The sequence below is a fragment of the Sebastes fasciatus genome, chromosome 11 (genome assembly GCF_043250625.1).
Source record: "Sebastes fasciatus isolate fSebFas1 chromosome 11, fSebFas1.pri, whole genome shotgun sequence".
Classification (NCBI taxonomy): Eukaryota; Metazoa; Chordata; class Actinopteri; order Perciformes; family Sebastidae; genus Sebastes; species Sebastes fasciatus.
Window position 1 is genome coordinate 9,018,654 of NC_133805.1, and position 17,314 is coordinate 9,035,967.

General features: G+C 38.7%; 2 protein-coding genes across 3 annotated transcripts in view; one reads left to right on the forward strand and one right to left on the reverse strand.

Annotated features, from left to right (window-relative positions):
- Window positions 1–12,940, forward strand: part of LOC141776628 (uncharacterized) — a 25,117-nt gene extending 12,177 nt beyond the window's left edge. The window contains exons 37-72 of one of the 2 annotated variants that reach the window (XM_074650345.1): window positions 7–96; window positions 187–267; window positions 476–538; window positions 1,876–1,965; window positions 2,049–2,138; window positions 2,225–2,287; window positions 2,370–2,432; window positions 2,513–2,575; window positions 2,659–2,727; window positions 2,889–2,972; window positions 3,305–3,391; window positions 3,688–3,756; window positions 3,851–3,919; window positions 4,061–4,150; window positions 4,281–4,370; window positions 4,448–4,537; window positions 4,616–4,678; window positions 4,761–4,823; window positions 5,886–5,954; window positions 6,121–6,204; window positions 6,357–6,443; window positions 6,551–6,634; window positions 6,762–6,830; window positions 6,918–7,007; window positions 7,599–7,688; window positions 7,785–7,874; window positions 7,965–8,054; window positions 8,150–8,230; window positions 8,452–8,514; window positions 9,761–9,823; window positions 9,929–10,075; window positions 10,229–10,375; window positions 10,523–10,627; window positions 10,748–10,789; window positions 10,891–10,938; window positions 12,237–12,940. In XM_074650345.1, coding sequence (XP_074506446.1) covers window positions 7–96; window positions 187–267; window positions 476–538; window positions 1,876–1,965; window positions 2,049–2,138; window positions 2,225–2,287; window positions 2,370–2,432; window positions 2,513–2,575; window positions 2,659–2,727; window positions 2,889–2,972; window positions 3,305–3,391; window positions 3,688–3,756; window positions 3,851–3,919; window positions 4,061–4,150; window positions 4,281–4,370; window positions 4,448–4,537; window positions 4,616–4,678; window positions 4,761–4,823; window positions 5,886–5,954; window positions 6,121–6,204; window positions 6,357–6,443; window positions 6,551–6,634; window positions 6,762–6,830; window positions 6,918–7,007; window positions 7,599–7,688; window positions 7,785–7,874; window positions 7,965–8,054; window positions 8,150–8,230; window positions 8,452–8,514; window positions 9,761–9,823; window positions 9,929–10,075; window positions 10,229–10,375; window positions 10,523–10,627; window positions 10,748–10,789; window positions 10,891–10,938; window positions 12,237–12,790 — 3,380 coding nt within the window. In that variant the 3' untranslated portion in view covers window positions 12,791–12,940. The remainder of the gene's footprint in view (window positions 1–6; window positions 97–186; window positions 268–475; window positions 539–1,875; window positions 1,966–2,048; window positions 2,139–2,224; window positions 2,288–2,369; window positions 2,433–2,512; window positions 2,576–2,658; window positions 2,728–2,888; window positions 2,973–3,304; window positions 3,392–3,687; window positions 3,757–3,850; window positions 3,920–4,060; window positions 4,151–4,280; window positions 4,371–4,447; window positions 4,538–4,615; window positions 4,679–4,760; window positions 4,824–5,885; window positions 5,955–6,120; window positions 6,205–6,356; window positions 6,444–6,550; window positions 6,635–6,761; window positions 6,831–6,917; window positions 7,008–7,598; window positions 7,689–7,784; window positions 7,875–7,964; window positions 8,055–8,149; window positions 8,231–8,451; window positions 8,515–9,760; window positions 9,824–9,928; window positions 10,076–10,228; window positions 10,376–10,522; window positions 10,628–10,747; window positions 10,790–10,890; window positions 10,939–12,236) is intronic. The other variant, XM_074650346.1, reaches the window with a different exon arrangement.
- Window positions 12,941–15,914, reverse strand: c11h14orf119 (chromosome 11 C14orf119 homolog). The gene is made up of 2 exons (XM_074650347.1): window positions 15,327–15,914; window positions 12,941–14,303 (listed from the first exon to the last, which is right to left on the reverse strand). Exons 1-2 carry the CDS (start codon window positions 15,765–15,767, stop codon window positions 14,130–14,132), a joined length of 615 nt encoding a protein of 204 aa, XP_074506448.1. The 5' UTR covers window positions 15,768–15,914; the 3' UTR covers window positions 12,941–14,129.
- Between the last annotated feature and the right edge of the window lie 1,400 nt (window positions 15,915–17,314).

The following is a 17,314-nucleotide window of genomic DNA, read 5'->3' on the forward strand; positions in this document are numbered from 1 at the left end:
TTTCAGAGCTGCAAAAGAGACTGGATTTGACAAAGACGCAACTGCAAGACAGTGAAAATCGACTCAAGGACGCAGATGCAAAGAATTTTAACTCGGGTGAGGATATTTCTTATTTGGTAATGTTTCGTGTTGTTTGTTTCCTTTAAGCACAAAATCACACTGCAGCTGTGACTGTGTCTCTGCTAGTAATGGAGATTGCTGATCTGAGGACACAACTGAAAAAGGCTCAGAAAAAGGCATCCAAAGCTGCTGAAAAAAATACCGACGGTTGGTCAATCTGTTACTTTCCTACTATTGTCTCTGCTGTCATCCAACACATTATTTCTTACTGTGCATGCTAGAATAGATCGTATAAATGTTCCTAACGAAAGACTAACATGTAACGATGAAATCATCTGTCATCACCTACAGCCTTCCTCCTTTATCTGGAACAGTGTTGAAACAAATCTATTTAATTTTTGGTCTTCTCTCTCAGAGTTGGAACAACAACTACAAACACAACAAAGAGAGAACAGCAGACTGGAAAACACAAATAAAGGTATGTACTGTACATTGCAATGTCTTAAAGGGACAGTTTGACATTTTAGGAAATATGCTTATTTGTTTTCTTCAGAGAGTTAGATGAGAAGATTGATACCACTCATGTTTGTACGTATTAGAGACAGAGAGCAACGCGTCATACTCTGACAACCACACCCACATGAGAGGAAAACAATCGGCGCCACAATATGCAACCAGCAGCTGAAACGCTAACAAAATGCCTGTAAAAATATTAGATTTCAGCATGTCAAATGTTTATTTTAGCACCCTATTTCTACCAGGGGTGCAGCTGATAACTAAAGTGATGATGGGTGATTAAGATGATGACGTTACCTGTTAGCAAGCTAATTATAGCTACGTGTTAGCAAGCTACTGTAGTTAGATAAGGCAGTTACAAACACTGCATAGCTTTCTGATCTATCCACACTCAACTATCACACAAGTTGCATAACTTACTGTCAAAATGCTTTAGCTTAAATTACAGAAATATAGTTAGCCTAAAACTGACATTTAGATAGAATGCTTGCTGCACATGTAACGTTAGGCATAGCCTACTGAGTGTCAGGATCCCACAGTTTTCTCATTCTTACAACTGATGCTATGTTAACGCAAATTTGTTATAACGCCACTAATTTCTTTAACGCAATAACGCAACTTGCTATCTTGAGATTGTAGCGGGCTCAGTTTTAAAGCTAGTGAAGATAATGGCATCATATGAAGTTTGACCTAAGGGATCTATTGGTACCAACCATGTCGTACTAGCTTGTCACAAAAGGAGGTTAAATAACACTCCAATCTTACGCTAAATTTTGGCAAGGAAAAACTGGCATGGCCATATTTAAAAGGGTCCCTTGACCTCTGACCTCAAGATATGTGAATGAAAATGGGTTCTATGGATACCCACGAGTCTCCCCTTTACAGACATGCCCAATTTATGATAATCACATGCAGTTTGGGGCAAGTCATAGTCAAGTCAGCACACTGACACACTGACAGCTGTTGTTGCCTGTTGGGCTGCAGTTTGCCATGTTATGATTTGAGCATATTTCTTATGCTAAATGCAGTACCTGTGAGGGTTTCTGGACAATATTTGTCATTGTTTTGTGTTGTTAATTGATTTACAATAATAAATATAGACATACATTTGAATAAAGCAGCATATTCATCCACTCCCATGTTGATAAGAGTATTAAATACTTGACAAATCTCCCTTTAAGGTACATTTTGAACAGATAAAAAAATGTGCGATTAAATTGCGATTAATCGAGATTAACTATTTTAATTGATTGACAGCCCTATAATAACTATGTTTTAACTTCTTTAAATTTGTCACAGAGCTCACAAATGATCTAGCAACCAAGAAGGAAGAGCTGCAGAAATATGCCAACGAGCTGAATGAGAAGAGTCAGATAAACGCTAAATTGAGTAAGTGAAACATGTGTTAATTCATTATTGAGAAATAGTTTGAAATATATTTCTTTACAATATATTATTTCTGTGTTTCTCAGTTCTTAACGTCACTGATCTGCACAACCAACTCAGAAACCTAGAAAAAGAAAAGCACAACGACAACGCAACATCGTCTTTAACAGTTACTCGTAAGTATCTCATTTTCTTCAGATCACTGAATTCACTTCATAAAACGTTGTTGTTTGATAACGTAACGCACAACGGACTTTTCTAGAGCTGTGGGAACAACTGAAGGCCAAGATGGTGGAGCACTCTCGTGATCCAGCTGAGGTCGAGTGTAAGTAGTGAAGTCTTGGCAGAGTATTTCGGTTACTGTGGAAAAAAAGCATTGACTGACTTTACTGTACATTTTCAATCAGTCCTTGACACACTGTTTCAAGCCAAAGAGAGGGAACATGCTACTGCTCAGGCTGAGGTCAAAGGTGGGTTGATTTCTTCTTAATAGGATGCTGCTCTGAAGGGAGACACTTTGTTGACCTGGTTTCCTATTTTGACACAACAGAGCTGCAGAAGAAACTCCAATTAAAGAGTGAAAAATGCTCTGGTCTTGAGGAAAGATATGAGGGTAAGTTGTAAATATGACTTCAGCTCTGACGAGTCAAGTTGTAGTTTCAGTCTTATTTAGTTTAATGTGTGTGTTTCTATCAGAGGTAAAGACTGAATTTGAACAGAAGATTGCAGAACTGAACAGAACCGGAGACTCCAAAGCAGCACTCGGTGAGTAGCGTTACACTACAGCATTGCCATTATAGCCTCAGTACAGTGCTGTGTTCACATACAGCTGACACCTCTCCATTTGAAATGAGAGTTTTCTCCTGCTCAGTTTGTTTCTGAAGTATAAGCTGTGTAGTAATGTCTGCTCTGTTTATCTGAGTCAGTTCTGAACGTGATAAACCTGCATGATGATGTGAAGACTCTGAAGGATCTGATCTCCACCACACAGGATCCAGACAGGATCTTAGGTGAGTCACAGTGAACGTTTCACACTGCACATGTGTTTTACATCAGGAAGTTTGTTTTCCCTCAAATTCTTATTTTAATATAAAGATATAGTACGTTGACAGTGACACTATCTTGAATCAACACGGTACAGCTCACTCCACTAGCAGTCAGATGTTGCTTTGATTAATACGCTTCTTAGAGCAAAATGTTCTGCTTTGGGGAAAGAAATATTTAAAATGATGTCATTACATGATTAAAAAGTGAATTAGTTAGTTTTTAAACAGTTATTTTTGAAGAGTAATTGACATTTAGATGATGATGTTATCACTGTTATCTCTTTGTCTTCTCACAGAGCTGCAGAGGAAGCTGGAGGAGAAGCAAGACGAACTGAACTCCAAGACTGCGGACATAGAGAGACTGATTCCCAACTCCAAATTAAGTGAGCACGTTGATTTGATCCACTTTGACACACATGATATACTCTATATATATATATATATATATATATATAATTTTGTTGAATGTTTTACTTTGATTGTGAGAAACATGGGAATGTACCCAGATTAGCTAAACTCAGTGTGAGGACTTTTTAGATACATTTGTGCCATTTAGCCTTTTGCTCTTTTCTTAACACCCCAAATCCACTGATGTCTTGAGTATTAGTTGAGGGACTAGTAAAACAGATTTCTTAGGCAATAAACCCGGTGAAACTCACTGCATGTTTGTTTGTTTCAGTTTTAACAATCATCGAGCTGCAGAATGAGATATGGGACCTTCAGAAAAAAGCTGACAATGAGACCACTGGTGACTGTCTATTTTAAATAATTAAAAGTGAAATGATTAGTGAAATTAAATCACGAATGACAAAGTGTATAATCGACTATTTACTTTGTCCTAGATTTGCAAAACAGGGTGGATGGCCTTATCAGTGAAATAGATGACAAAGGCGACGACAACACAAAAATGAGTGAGTTTGAAATAACTGTGAGCAGAAATCTTTCTTAGGGAATCTCTGTTATTCTCCTGCACAATACATATTAGGGATACTTTTACAGTATCTTTTGAACTAAACTAACATTTTTGCCCTCTCTGTTGTGGTGTGCTTCAGTGCTGAAGATCATAACGCTGCAGAGTCAGGTGGAGCAGCTGCAGAGCCAGTTGTCAGACCTCCAGATGTTACGAGCCTCTCAGGCAACCCGTAAGTATCTCTAATGATTCTTTACAAATCCCCAAGCAAGCAAATCATGACCAGCTGCTAAGGCTGTCTGTAATATTGTTATTATGGTTCCTGATCTTCTGCATGTAACTAATAAATATGTTTGTCTCAGAGCTCACTAATGATCTTACAAGCAAGAAGGAAGAGCTGCAGAAATATGTCAACGAGCTGAATGAGAAGAATCAGACAAATGCCAGATTGAGTAAGTAGAAGTAAGTAAGTATTGAAGAAATGTTGTGAATGTTTCCCCGTATCATATCTTCTTTCTGTGTTCTTAAGTTCTGGCAACCACTGATCTGCACAACCAACTCAGAAACCTAGAGAAAGAAAAGCACGATGAGGGCAAAACAACGTCTGCTGCAATCACTAGTGAGTGTCTTGTTTCCCTTTGACATTATTGAGTTCATGTATTAGCAGCTCAGCTGAAGCATACCGTACTTTTTCTAGAGCTGAGAGAACAACTGAAGGCAACAGTGGAGGAGCACTCTAGTGATCAAGCTGAGATCAAGGGTAAGTTCAGTACTAGAATGTGTACGTTTCTGCAACAAGAATCAAAGAAGATGAATATGCATGTGTTTTTTTTATGTACTAGCGCTGCAGAATAAACTGAACCAGACTGAGGGACAGTGTTCCAGTTTCGAGAACAATCTTAAAGGTGAGTGTAGTTGACTTGTTATTTACTGTCCCTGCTGACCAATAATGTCACACCCTTTTGACTCCATTGTGGGAAATTAATGGGTTTAATGGGTTTTTTGGAATATACAAATGTGTAACTTGGTGACATCTCAACGTTACGGAAGAAAAGGCAGGACTTCAAGCGAGGCATTTCTTGCAGTTCGGGAGCAGTGTTTCTGTGGGGGAGAGTAACTCCCTTTGGTGTGGACTTTGGGCTTTGCAGACCTTTTACAAGCACAAAAAACTACTTAACCCACCAAAGGAAAGGGAAAAAGCACAAAAGCATAATAGGTCTCCTTTAAAGGATGTAGGGGAAGGCACAGAGAATATCCCTCAAAATCTTGCAAATCAACCACTCCAGAATACTTGTTACTCAGGAAAGTTGAGTTAACATTGATGGGTGGTTTTTTACTGTCCAATAAAAACTGAAGAGCCATAGATTGCTTACAGGTGGAGGAAGGGGAATCATTGAACTTACATAAATAGGTGGGTACAGTTGTCCTTGGTATTAATAGTCATCTGAATGATTGACAATAGGGACTGGAGGAAGTGTTTCGAGTCATTTGTATCATTTTTTTATCATGCTTTTGTAGTTTCAAAGTGTTAGTTTATCAATATTGGGGACTATTTACCCCCTGATAACTGGGAACAATTAACATTCATTCATTCAAGGGCAATAGTGCTTCTTTAACCTGTCCCTGCAGCGCAACATCTGGGTAACAATTCTGAGTTGTTTTTGCTATATATAACAGTATCATCTGCATAAAGGGATATCAAATATTATGAAGTGATTAGGTCATGATCCTGTGATAGCCAGATAGCCTGCACAAGTGGCTCGAAAGGTGAAGCGAATAATAATGAGGGAGAGGGGGAAACCCTGGCAGATGTTGCCTATCAAAACCACGACTATTGGATTAGCATAAAGAAACTTGTATTTTAGGAATGTATTGTTCACAACCCCTTTTTATGGCATTCAAATGTTTTATCTATTTGTGTCTGTGGGATCAACAGTTGTTACAAATGTGTCCAAACGTGTGTGTAGATCTGCAGAACGACCTGGATGCCAAAATGAAGGAACTGCAGTCCAAATCCGATTCTGTAACTTCACTTGGTGAGTTGGTGGAGCTGGGTTAAAAAAACAGTGAATCGATTAATTGAGAAAATAAACACAATAATTGTGTCGTGATCTTCATATAAAGTTTGAAGGATAAGGAAAAACTTTAGACATTTTGAATACCGTTCTTTAGTTTAACTGCTTTTAAATGTGGTTCTTTCAGCTCTTCAGATTTCCACATTAACCCTGCAACTGGAGGAGCTAAAGAGACAACTACAAAACACTGAATCTGAAACCAAGATAAAAGGTCAGTGTGTGTGTGTGTGTGTGTGTGTTTCATTGTCACTATACAGTAATATTGCCCATATGTCAATATATTCCATCCTTGATTGATATCAAGTATGTACCGTTTCTGAGATATTTAGTTTCCATCCAAAATTGGTTTTTTTTGTTCTGCAGAACTTCAAAAAATGATAGATGACAAAAATAATGAGCTGGCCAAAAAAACTGAAGAGCTGAAAGAAAGAAGTGCTCAACCACAAAGACGTGAGTAGAACATGATTAACAACCCACTGAAAGAGTCATTGAATCATATGTGTAATCAAGATGGGAGGTTATACATGATAGAATATGATTATCAACTCTTTTTCCAGTTCTACACATCATTACATTACAAACAGAGATTGAGAAGTTGGTGAATGTGGCAGCAAATGACACAGATTACAATAAGATTAGAGGTGAGTGACAGAAACACATCTCAAGTCTCAAGCAATAACATTTCATAACCTCCAAATGTTTTGATGAACAGTGAAAACAAAAGCGTGCTCATGTGAATTAATGTCACTCTTTGTCTGTTGTGTGCAGCACTCCAAGACCATTTGAATTATTTGATTGACGGAATTCAAGATGAAAACAATGAAAATACTAAACTGAGTGAGTAATAAATTCATTTATTCCATCGTTGTTGATCGTGCTGTCGTTTCCACTGAGTTCATCTAATCCCATGTTTCTTCCGTTAAGTGTTTAAAATCTTGGCTCAACAAGATGAAATAGCAAGATTGGAGAAGCAAGAAAAGAGTCAGACGCAAGCAGCTATGGAGAAAATTAAAGGTAGGAAACAGCAGATACTTGTCAAATAATTATTCTGAATACGTCTTGATAGTCTTTTTATTGGTATTCTGTGCAAAATTCAATAAATCACAGAAATAATTACATAATCATATTATAAACCCCCCCCATGTTTCTGCTCCAATGAAGCCCCATCCCTATAACAATATTACTGCACCATTAAATAAGCAGAGGTAATATCATAAACAATTATATTTATATATATATAAATGAATTCAATGCGATAGAAACTTAGATGAGACACACACACAATAAATAAATAAATAAATAAATAAAAAGGAGGAAAGAACCAAAATTAAAATGAATGAATTAAAAATTAAATTAAATAAACAAAAAAAAACTAAGTGTAAGTTATGAATTTTATGTAATATAGGGTCAGCAGTTTAAAACTTCAATGTCAGTGGCATCCATTTTTTCTATATAGATTGAAAAAGGTCTCCTTAAAAATTTCTGAGCACACCCTCTTATAGTATAGAGGAATCTTCTCCAACACCAAATTATGTCAAATACTTATTCTGAATACGTCTTCATACCTTTTGAGGAAATACAACGTGCATTCTGTCTTTCTTGAAGATCTGGAGAATGAACTGGAGGACATCAGAAATCAGATAAAGGAAAAGACAATGGTGCTGGACTCAAGTGATACAAGGATTTCTGATTTGTGTAAGTGTTCAGTTTTGGTCAGAAAAAAAACTGAATTATCTGTTTGGCATCAGAATACTAAAAGTAGCTTGTTTTGTCCTTTTCTTTTTTTTGTAGCGGCTCAGATAATGGGACTTCACAAGAAAATCAAACCACTGGAAGAGGAGATATCAGACCTGAAAGAAACAAACGCTGAGAACGTCGAAGGTAAATGTTTGTAATGTGCCACGATGTAACTCACATACAGATTTTGCTGTCATGATTTTGTATTTCATGTACCTCTAAATCCTTTTTCAGAGCTGCAAAAGAGACTGAATTTGACAAAGACGCAACTGCAAGACAGTGAACATCGACTCAAGGACGCAGATGCAAAGAATTTTAACTCGGGTGAGGACATTTCTTATTTGCTAATGTTTCATGTTGTGGTGTGTTGTTTGTTTCCTTTAAGCACAAAATAATAGCTGTGAATGTGTCTCTGCTAGTAATGGAGATTGCTGATCTGAGGACACAACTGAAAAAGGCTCAGAAAAAGGCATCCAAAGCTGCTGAAAAAAATATCGATGGTTGGTCAATCTGTTACTTTCCTACTATTGTGTCTGCTGTCATCCAACACATTATTTCTTACTGTGCATGCTAGAAAAGATCTTATGAATATACCTAACGAAAGACTAACATGCAACGACGAAATCATCTGTCATCATCTACAACCTTCCTCCTTTATCTGGAACAGTGTTGAAACAAATCTATTTGGTTTTTCTATGCATTTTTTTGTCTTCTCTCTCAGAGTTGGAACAACAACTACAAACACAACAAAGACAGAACAGAAAACTGGAAAACACAAATAAAGGTATGTACTGTACATTGCAATGTCTTAAAGGGACAGTTTAACATTTTAGGAAATATGCTTATTTGTTTTCTTCAGAGAGTTAGATGAGAAGATTGATACCACTCATGTTTGTACGCATTAGAGACAGAGAGCAACGCGTCATACTCTGAAAACAACACCCACTGGAGGGGAAAACAATCGGCGCCACAATATGCAAACAGCAGCTGAAACGCTAACAAAATGCCTTTAACTAGCTAAAAAAATATTAGATTTCAGCATGTCAAATGTTTATTTTAGCACCCTATTTCTACCAGGGGTGCAGCTGATAACTAAAATGATGATGGGTGATTAAGATGATGACGTTACCTGTTAGCAAGCTAATTATAGCTACGTGTTAGCAAGCTACTGTAGTTAGATAAGGCAGTTGCAAACACTGCATAGCTTTCTGATTTATCCACACTCAACTATCACACAAGTTGCATAACTTACTGTCAAAATGCTTTAGCTGAAATTACAGAAATATAGTTAGCCGAAAACTGTGCTAATTCTTGCTGATGCCTCACTTTTGTCTTCATAAAGGTTCAGTTTTTTTTTTTTTTTTTGGCTTATAAAAACTTAGTTCTGGGTTATTTACCCCGTTGGTCATGCATCACACCACACAGCAGCTTTTAGACATTATTCTGTTATTTACTAGCAGACGGAATTAGAGGCACCTTCACTCAACACAAAGTCAATGGAAAGCGATGAATTGTTTTCCCCTCATGTGTGGGCAGAACGTAAAAAGTGTGTTATATTAAAGTAACAAAAGTGTGTTATATTTTTAAGGGGGGGGTTATGTCCCAGACTATTTTGTGGTCGGAGGCAGACACTTCCTGAAGTCTCCGCTGGTTGCCTGACATCCAGGAAAGGACTGTGCGCGGGCCAGAAATAGTCCGACACTTAGCCCCCTATGAAACCTCAACTTGTGGTGTACACACTTCGGTTTTCAAACGTGTTAATTAGTGAGCTTTAGAGGTGCTGATAGATGGATTTTGTTACCTTTGGACAGAGCCTGGCTAGCTGTTTCCTCGTTTCGAATCTTCATGCTAAGCTAAGCTAACCGGCTTCTGGCTGTAGCTTCATATTTATCATACAGACATGAGAGGGGATTTGATCTATTCTCTATCGCTCGGCAAGAAAGCGAATGTTGAACTAGTCCTTTAAAACCTGTTCTTGAAATTTTGTGTTTGATACATGTCAATGTTTCAACCCCCTTATCCTCTGTCAGACTTAAAGCAAGAGGTCAAGGAACTAAAAATGTGCTGCACCGATGTCAACACCGAGTGTGACGGTGAGATCCTCAATATGACCTCGTTTTCGCTCCATACATGTAGCCGTCCTTGAGATCCTGTGAGTCATTCGACGTCGTTTTTGAACTGAATATTTCATCAAACAGATTTACAAAGACAACTGCAACAGAGCCAGGAGGACGCGGATCGCCTGCAGCAGCAGCTGCATGATAAGGATGCCACGCTCGACCGGCTGCAGCAGGAGTTAGAAGAAAAGAGCAGGGATAACAACACAACGCAGCAAAAATACAACAGTAAGTTCTATAGACGAAATCAGTACATTCAGTCAGTATATATTAGAGGAAGGGTAATAGCTTAAAGCAACCAGTTTCATGGTTGAATCCTGCATCCTTGAGATCAAGTGTGTCATTTGATGTAGTTTTTGAACTATACATTTCATCACACAGACTTAGAGAGACAGCTGCAACAGAGCCAGAAGGACCGGGATCGCCTGCAGCAGCAGCTGCATGAGAAGGATGCCACGCTCAACCAGCTGCAGCAGGAGTTAGAAGAACAGCGCAGGGAGAACAACACATTGCAGCATGAATACGACAGTAAGTTCCATAGACAAAATCAGTACATTCAGTCAATATATATTAGAGGAAGGGTAATAGCTTAAAGCAACCACTTTAATGGTTGGATCCTGCATCCTTGAGTGTGCCATTTGATGTAGTTTTTGAACTATACATTTCATCATACAGACTTAGAGAGACATCTGCATGAGAAGGATGCCACGCTCAACCTGCTGCAGCAGGAGTTCGAAGAACAGACCAGGGAGAATAACAGGCTGCAGGCAGAAAACGACAGTATGTTCAACCCCCCTGGCAATAAGTAGATTCACAGTGTAATAGAGGAAAAGTCGTGGCTGCTCCTGTGATTCTTAATTAAATGTATAAATCTTGCTGTCTTTTCTGTCTCAATGCTAGACCTGCTGAATGAGAAGAACAAACTTGAGGGTGATGTAGAAGGTAACTATTAGTTCTGTTCAGCAAAGTGCAGAGAATACACTGTGATATTACCCACACCCCCACGCTCCAAAAAAACATGCTGTTCTTTCCTTTCTCCTCAGATCTTCAAAACAAACTGACTGATGTGGAGGATACGACGGTCTTTGCCAGTGAGTCACACACAAGAGTTCATTTAATTTCTTGGAATTTTTCAGCCTGCATATTTTTTGTTTTTATATTTCTGTTTAACATTTAAAGCTGCAGTGGGTAGAACTGGAGCAAGTATGGCGCAACCTTTCACAGACCGGAGGAAAACAACCAATCAGAGTCGAGCTGGAGCCTTGCCGTCTCTGAGCAGCTGTCAATTACTCGCGAGCTCCGATCAAACGGTCAAACTAGGCAGCACTGATCAAATGTTTTCAGAAACATCTTGTAGTGTACTGTTTAGCTGTAAAATGCAAACGTTTGTGACCCTGCAGCCATGTTGAGATCAGTTGAGGAAATACCAAGCACCGCCCACTAGCTGGGGCAAACGTTCTCATTTTACAGCTAAACAGTACACTACAAGATGTTTCTGAAAACATTTGAGGAGAGAAATAGGCAGTACAGTAACAGAATATTGATTCATATTTGATCAGCGCTGCCTAGTTTGACCGTTTGATTGGAGTAAGCGAGTGATTTGACAGCTGCCTCTGTTGAATGAACAGCCAATAGAAACGCTCTCTCTCTGAAATGAACTGTGATTGGCTAAAGTCTTTCATCACAGGCTAGATTTTTTAAAGCCTGAAAACAGAGCCATGAGGAGGTGCAGAAGTCTAGTTTTCTCTCAGAACACTTGAATTACAATATGCTGAAAGGTTAATATTGATATTTTGCCCAATGATGCCAAACATATACTGCCTACTGCCGTATTAAATCCTACTTGAGAAATGCTCAAACTGCATAAATGTCATGATAAAAATATACAACTCTACACACACACTTTACACAACAGGCTTGTTAGATACTATATATAAATCTAACTGTATAGATTACTTTAAAGGGGCAGTCCGTGAATTTGATAAATGAAATCAGTTCACTCGTCAGACCTGGTGCAGTACTACTCAGCCTGTGAAAACAGTTGTTAATGTCTTCTGTGGCTCTGGACGAGCTTTGCCAAGTCTGGGAAAGTAAAGGTTTGTAAGACAAGGAATGAATGATGCCGGCTAGTTGCATCATGGGAAATGTAGTCCAATCCAGTGTTTGTGAGGTTATCCCATGCTAAGGCCCAAAAGTCAGGATATCTCGGCCTCTGTACTGTTTCACTTTTGACCATTCTCCTTTTTTAATTTGACATGTGAACTTCTGAACTTTACGGAATTGACTTACAAAAATCACTGGAGTACTGCTTTAAATGTTTTAATGTCAATTTTCTTTCAAAAATGTGATGTAAAGATAAACACGATTAACTACATTTCTCCGTTTACAGGTAAAATGACCTTGGATCCAAACACAGCACACCCAAGAATAGCTCTGTCTGCAGATAACACCGAGGTGTCCACTAGGGAGGAAATACAAGATGTCCCCGACCATCCAGGCCGGTTCGACGGGGTCCTCGCCGTCCTTGGCAAGACTGGCTTCTCAGCTGGCAGACGTTACTGGGAGGTGTCTATAGCTGGGAAGTCTTGTTACCACCTCGGGATGGCCAGTGAATCTGCTCAAAGAAAGGGACCGATAAGATTCAGTCCGACCAATGGTTACTGGACCGTGGTCCTGAGCAAACAGGGTCAGTACAGAGCTTTGGATAGGAGACCAGTTATTATTCCAGTTCAGATCCAACCTGTTACACTGGGAATTCTGCTGGACTACAAAAAGGGACAGATCTCATTTTACGACGCTGGCACCAGATCTCATATGTACACATTTGTAGGTCAAACGTTTACAGACAAAATCTATCCATTTATCGATTTTTGTGTCGAGGATGATGGAGGTCGCACACCAATAGTGTTACTCTCTCCTGGATCGGTTGAGTGGATAAAATAGGGAACAGGTTATGTTTTGTTATGTGGGTCAAATATTAGCCATGTATCATTCATCTCAGTAGGTAATAAAATAATCCCTGTGACTGCAGATGAGTTCTTACACATACTTCTGATGAATGTTTCAGACAATAAATCAACAACAAACATACAATGATGCATTTTGTTTATTTTTCTATGTTTGAAAAAGAATTTGTCCTCATGTCCTCGTCATTCCAGGTGTTCCAATCGCTAGGCCCAATACAGAAAAATTAAGCCTGTAAGTTTAATTATGTTACAGCCAGATGTTAAACATCTGTTTATTTCCAAGTTCACGCCACTGGGTCACTAGATGGCAAAACTTCACCCATGATGAAAGTATTAAGCAAAAAGTTCTGAACTTGATAAAAAAAAAAAAGGTGGTATAGTGTGTGATGTAGCCCTGGGGAACCCAGCGTAGGAAACTGAATAAAAACAGTTTATACTGAATGAACACTTCTGTTCTCAATGAAATGGTTTTACTTTCAACAATAAATCCCATCAGTAACACAAACATTTCTCTGAGGAGAACTATCTCAGATCTAATACACATTTCGGTAACACTTCATTTAACAGGTCCACAAATTTCATGGTAATTAGGTGATAAGTAGCAAGTAACCTATTTGAAATTTCTTTGGAATTACTGCCAAATTATCCCAATATTTACATAAAAAAATTATGAACATGATTTAATAATTATATTCTAAAATAGCATATAATCGTTAAAATATGGCCCTTAGGCTTGAGAAGCGGCTGCTCTTCATCGGAGGTGGAAAACTAATAGAAGACACTTCTGATCAGGCACAAATCTCACCGTCGTGTGACTTATTGTCTACACAAATGTTACCTGGTAGCTAATGTCATGATTCAGGGAGTTTTTTAAAGAAATTTCAAATAAGTTATTTTCTAATTATTATCTATTTACCAGCAGACATGGAAATAAAGCATAACAATTAACTTTGTATTATTTTCCTGGAAATGTATTAAATAAATGACCAGCTATTTATTACTGCTTATTGAGAAATAGATGAATATCATTATTAAATAATATTAATAATAGATGTAAAATAATAATAATAAAAGTCCAGAGTCAAACCCCAAGTCAACACATCCAAACAGTCAAGTAATTTCCGATACATTTTGAGGTAAATATTGGGGTAATTTGGCAGTAACTCAAAAGAAATTTCAAATACTTTACTTGCTAATCATCACCTAATTACCATGAAATTTGCAGACCTTTAAAAATGAAGTGTTACCAACATTTCCCAACACATGTCACCTCTTTAACACATTTTGTCGCTTTTCCATCACGATGCAAACATTAGTTAGTCTCTTCCTGCTGTACTGGCTACGCTCCTGTAAAAGTGGGCAACAAAAACTGGATCCCTCTCTTCCAGTATGTGCAGGAAATGATTCCTCTCCTCTTCACCCCAAGACTCAAACCACTGGCTCCACAGGCGCAGCTGGCACTCATAGATGTTTGGTAGTCCGTCTTTAACCTTGTAAGGTGAGCAAAAAAGAGAGAAAGCAGCTGTTAGAAATGACATAACATGACTCTGGAATACTCTCAAAATACTCCTGCTGGTTTACAAAGCACTAAATGGTTTAGGGACAAAATACATTTCTGAACTTCTGCTATGTTATGAACCATCCAGACCTCTCAGGTCATCTGGATCAGGTCTGCTTAGTGTCCCCAGAGTCAGAACTAAACATGCAGAAGCAGCATTCAGTTTTTATGCACCAAATATTTGGAACAAGCTCCCAGAAACCTGCAGAACCACTACAACTCTTAGTTCTTTTAAGTCAAAGCTTAAAACTTTCCTGTTTGCTGCTGCCTTTTATTAAATCAAATAATGATCTTATACTGCACTAGAGCTTTTACCCTTGTGTGTTATACTCTATTTTAGCTTCGATCCTAACTTTTATTTTTAGCTTGTTTTTATTTTCTAATATTTAATTTTTTTATAACTGTTTTAATTATGTCTTAATGTTCTTTTGCACTTTGTCGCAATGTTCTTGAATGTTTATGTAAAGCACTTTGAATTGCCCTGTTGCTGAAATGTGCTATACAAATAAAGCTGCCTTGCCTTACCAGTGCCTAATAGAATAACAATAAAAGTAAGATACATTTAGTAAAACAAGTAAACTAAGATAGAAAAGTAAATTTTCACAACATAAGAATAGAAACAGGAGTTAAAATATAGTGTATCTGAAGTAATAATAACACCAGTTACTAATAACACCAAACGTTCCTGTTTGCTGCTGCCTTTTATTAAACCAGATAATGATCTTATATACTGCACTAGAGCTTTTACTCTTGTGTGTTATACTCTATTTTAGCTTTTATTTGTAGCTTGTTTTTATTTTCTAATATGAAATGTTTTTATAACTGTTTTAATTATGTCTTAATGTTCTTGAATGTTTATGTAAAGCACTTTGAATTGCCCTGTTGCTGAAATGTGCTCTACAAATAAAGCTGCCTTGCCTCTGGATAAGAAGTGTGACAGTGAAGAACAGTATACCTGAAGAGTACTGAGTGAATCTAGGAGGGTGCACACTTTCCCAGGCACAGCTTTCCCCAGCAGGTCCTGCAGGAACCGTTCCCTCTGAGAGTTGTTCCAGCCCTGGAACCAGCTCAGGACGCACCTCTGCTCCTGGAGGCTCACATAGGAGATGGGCTCCGGCTCTCTCATCATCACCCTGCTACCTGCACCAGGAGAAGCACAGGACAGGTTCTCCAGGCTGGGAGGGCTGACTACTACTGGAGCTGATGGAAAGTCCTCCTGGCTGGGAGTGGAGCAGCCAGTGGTCCAGATGTGCTGTGGTGTTGTTGCCACCATGGTTGGAGACCCCTCTGTCGGACCTGTGAGCCTGGAGGAGTTGTGGGTGCTACACAGCATGTCTGGGTGTCTGTCAGTCGGCTGCTGCTGCTGCTGCTGACTGACATGATTGAACCACGACATCTTTTGTTTTCAGAAGCTATTCCCTCTGTTAGTTAATCAGCTCCAGAGCTGCTCTCCACAGTCTGGGTAACATGTAGCTTATTATATCTAAGCAACGCTACCGTTTGGAGCCTGAATTTAGTCCTAGCGTCACAATTAACTGCTCTTAACATATATGGTTACGAGTAGCCATCTTTTTAAATAAATAAATCACCTTATTGTTGTCATGTTTGAAGAGCAGAGAAGAGGAGTGAGCGTCGCATTAATCTTTGGTACACACCGGAAATGTGTGCAGTTAGTTCTTCTTCTTCTTGGGTGTTTATTGGCGGCTGGCAAACCAGCTTATAGGTGCACTACCGCCACCAGCTGGACTGGAGTGTGGAGCAGGAGATTGTGCAGAAACAAATCAAAATACAATAAATAAATTTTAAATTTAACAAAAATAATAATAATAATTCATAATAATAATACTAATAATAATTAAATTCTCTCCATTATTAAAGGGACTATTTGTAACTTTCAGAAATGCTTCTTAACAGCGACACCTGTGGCCGTGAAATCAACGAAAGTCAGCGCCTGCTCGCCTGCAGCGCCTGCTCGCTCTAAATATACCTGAACGAGCATCGCTCAAAACAGTGAGGCGACACATGTCAGCTAAAAGCACAATATCACTCTATATTTCAGCTGCTTGGCAGTAATGTTAGCTGACCAGATGAAGGTCTCTCCATGAACATGATTTAGATCTGATCCTAGTGTTGGCTTTTCCTGCCTCAGTGCAGGCTGATGCAGCGGGGCTCTACAGCGTTTCTCTCTGCTCTCTCCGCCCGCAGCCGGAGAGAGCAGAGGAGACACCGGCACCCGGTCGGTAACGAGACGGTAACGTTACTAGCTGAGGAGCTCCGTCACTTCACAAGACACGGGAAACCTCTGTTGGTCTGGAGGAGCTGCAGCATTTATTTCTGCAAAAACGTCAACTGTGCATTCACTAGATATTCTCAGAGCTAAACTAACTCTTCTGCAGTGAGGAGTGAGCGCACGTTCACGTCTAGAGGTGGAGCAAGCTGAGAACGCGCGCGCTCTCTAAGTGAAGGCAGGCAGGCAGGGGAGGAAAGGCAGCGGCCACACGCGAACGCGCATATGCGAGCGTGCATGTGTGGCGACCCGCTACATTTATACGCTTAAAAAGTTACAAATAGTCCCTTTAAGTGTGTGCAGTTAGCTCATTAGCCTTGTAGTGTAGGAAGTCAAGCTTCAAGATTCAAGATTCAAGATTCAAGATTCAAGCCCTTTATTGTCATTGTGTAGTACAACGAAATTAGATTGTGACAATCCCATTGGTGCTTAAAAAAAGATAATACAATAAAAAAAAGAGATTAAATATCATTTAAAAAATAATGTTGTGCGTTCCGAGCTTTAAATATTGAGAAAACTTTTTTTCTTTTCTTTTTTTTTTTCAGAACTTTATTTCAACACAAGACATGTACAAAAGAGTATAGGGAATACAAAGAAACAGCACCAAAAAAAAGACAGAAAAAGAAAAAAGAAAAAAAATATTTACGTTTTTATGT

Bases quoted from the DNA above. Each gene is read 5' to 3' on its own strand.
- c11h14orf119 (XM_074650347.1), bottom strand. From the start codon at position 15,767: ATGTCGTGGTTCAATCATGTCAGTCAGCAGCAGCAGCAGCAGCCGACT. The intron at 14,304-15,326 runs GTATACTGTTCT...TCACCTTACAAG, and splicing joins ATTCACTCAGTACTCTTCAG to GTTAAAGACGGACTACCAAA.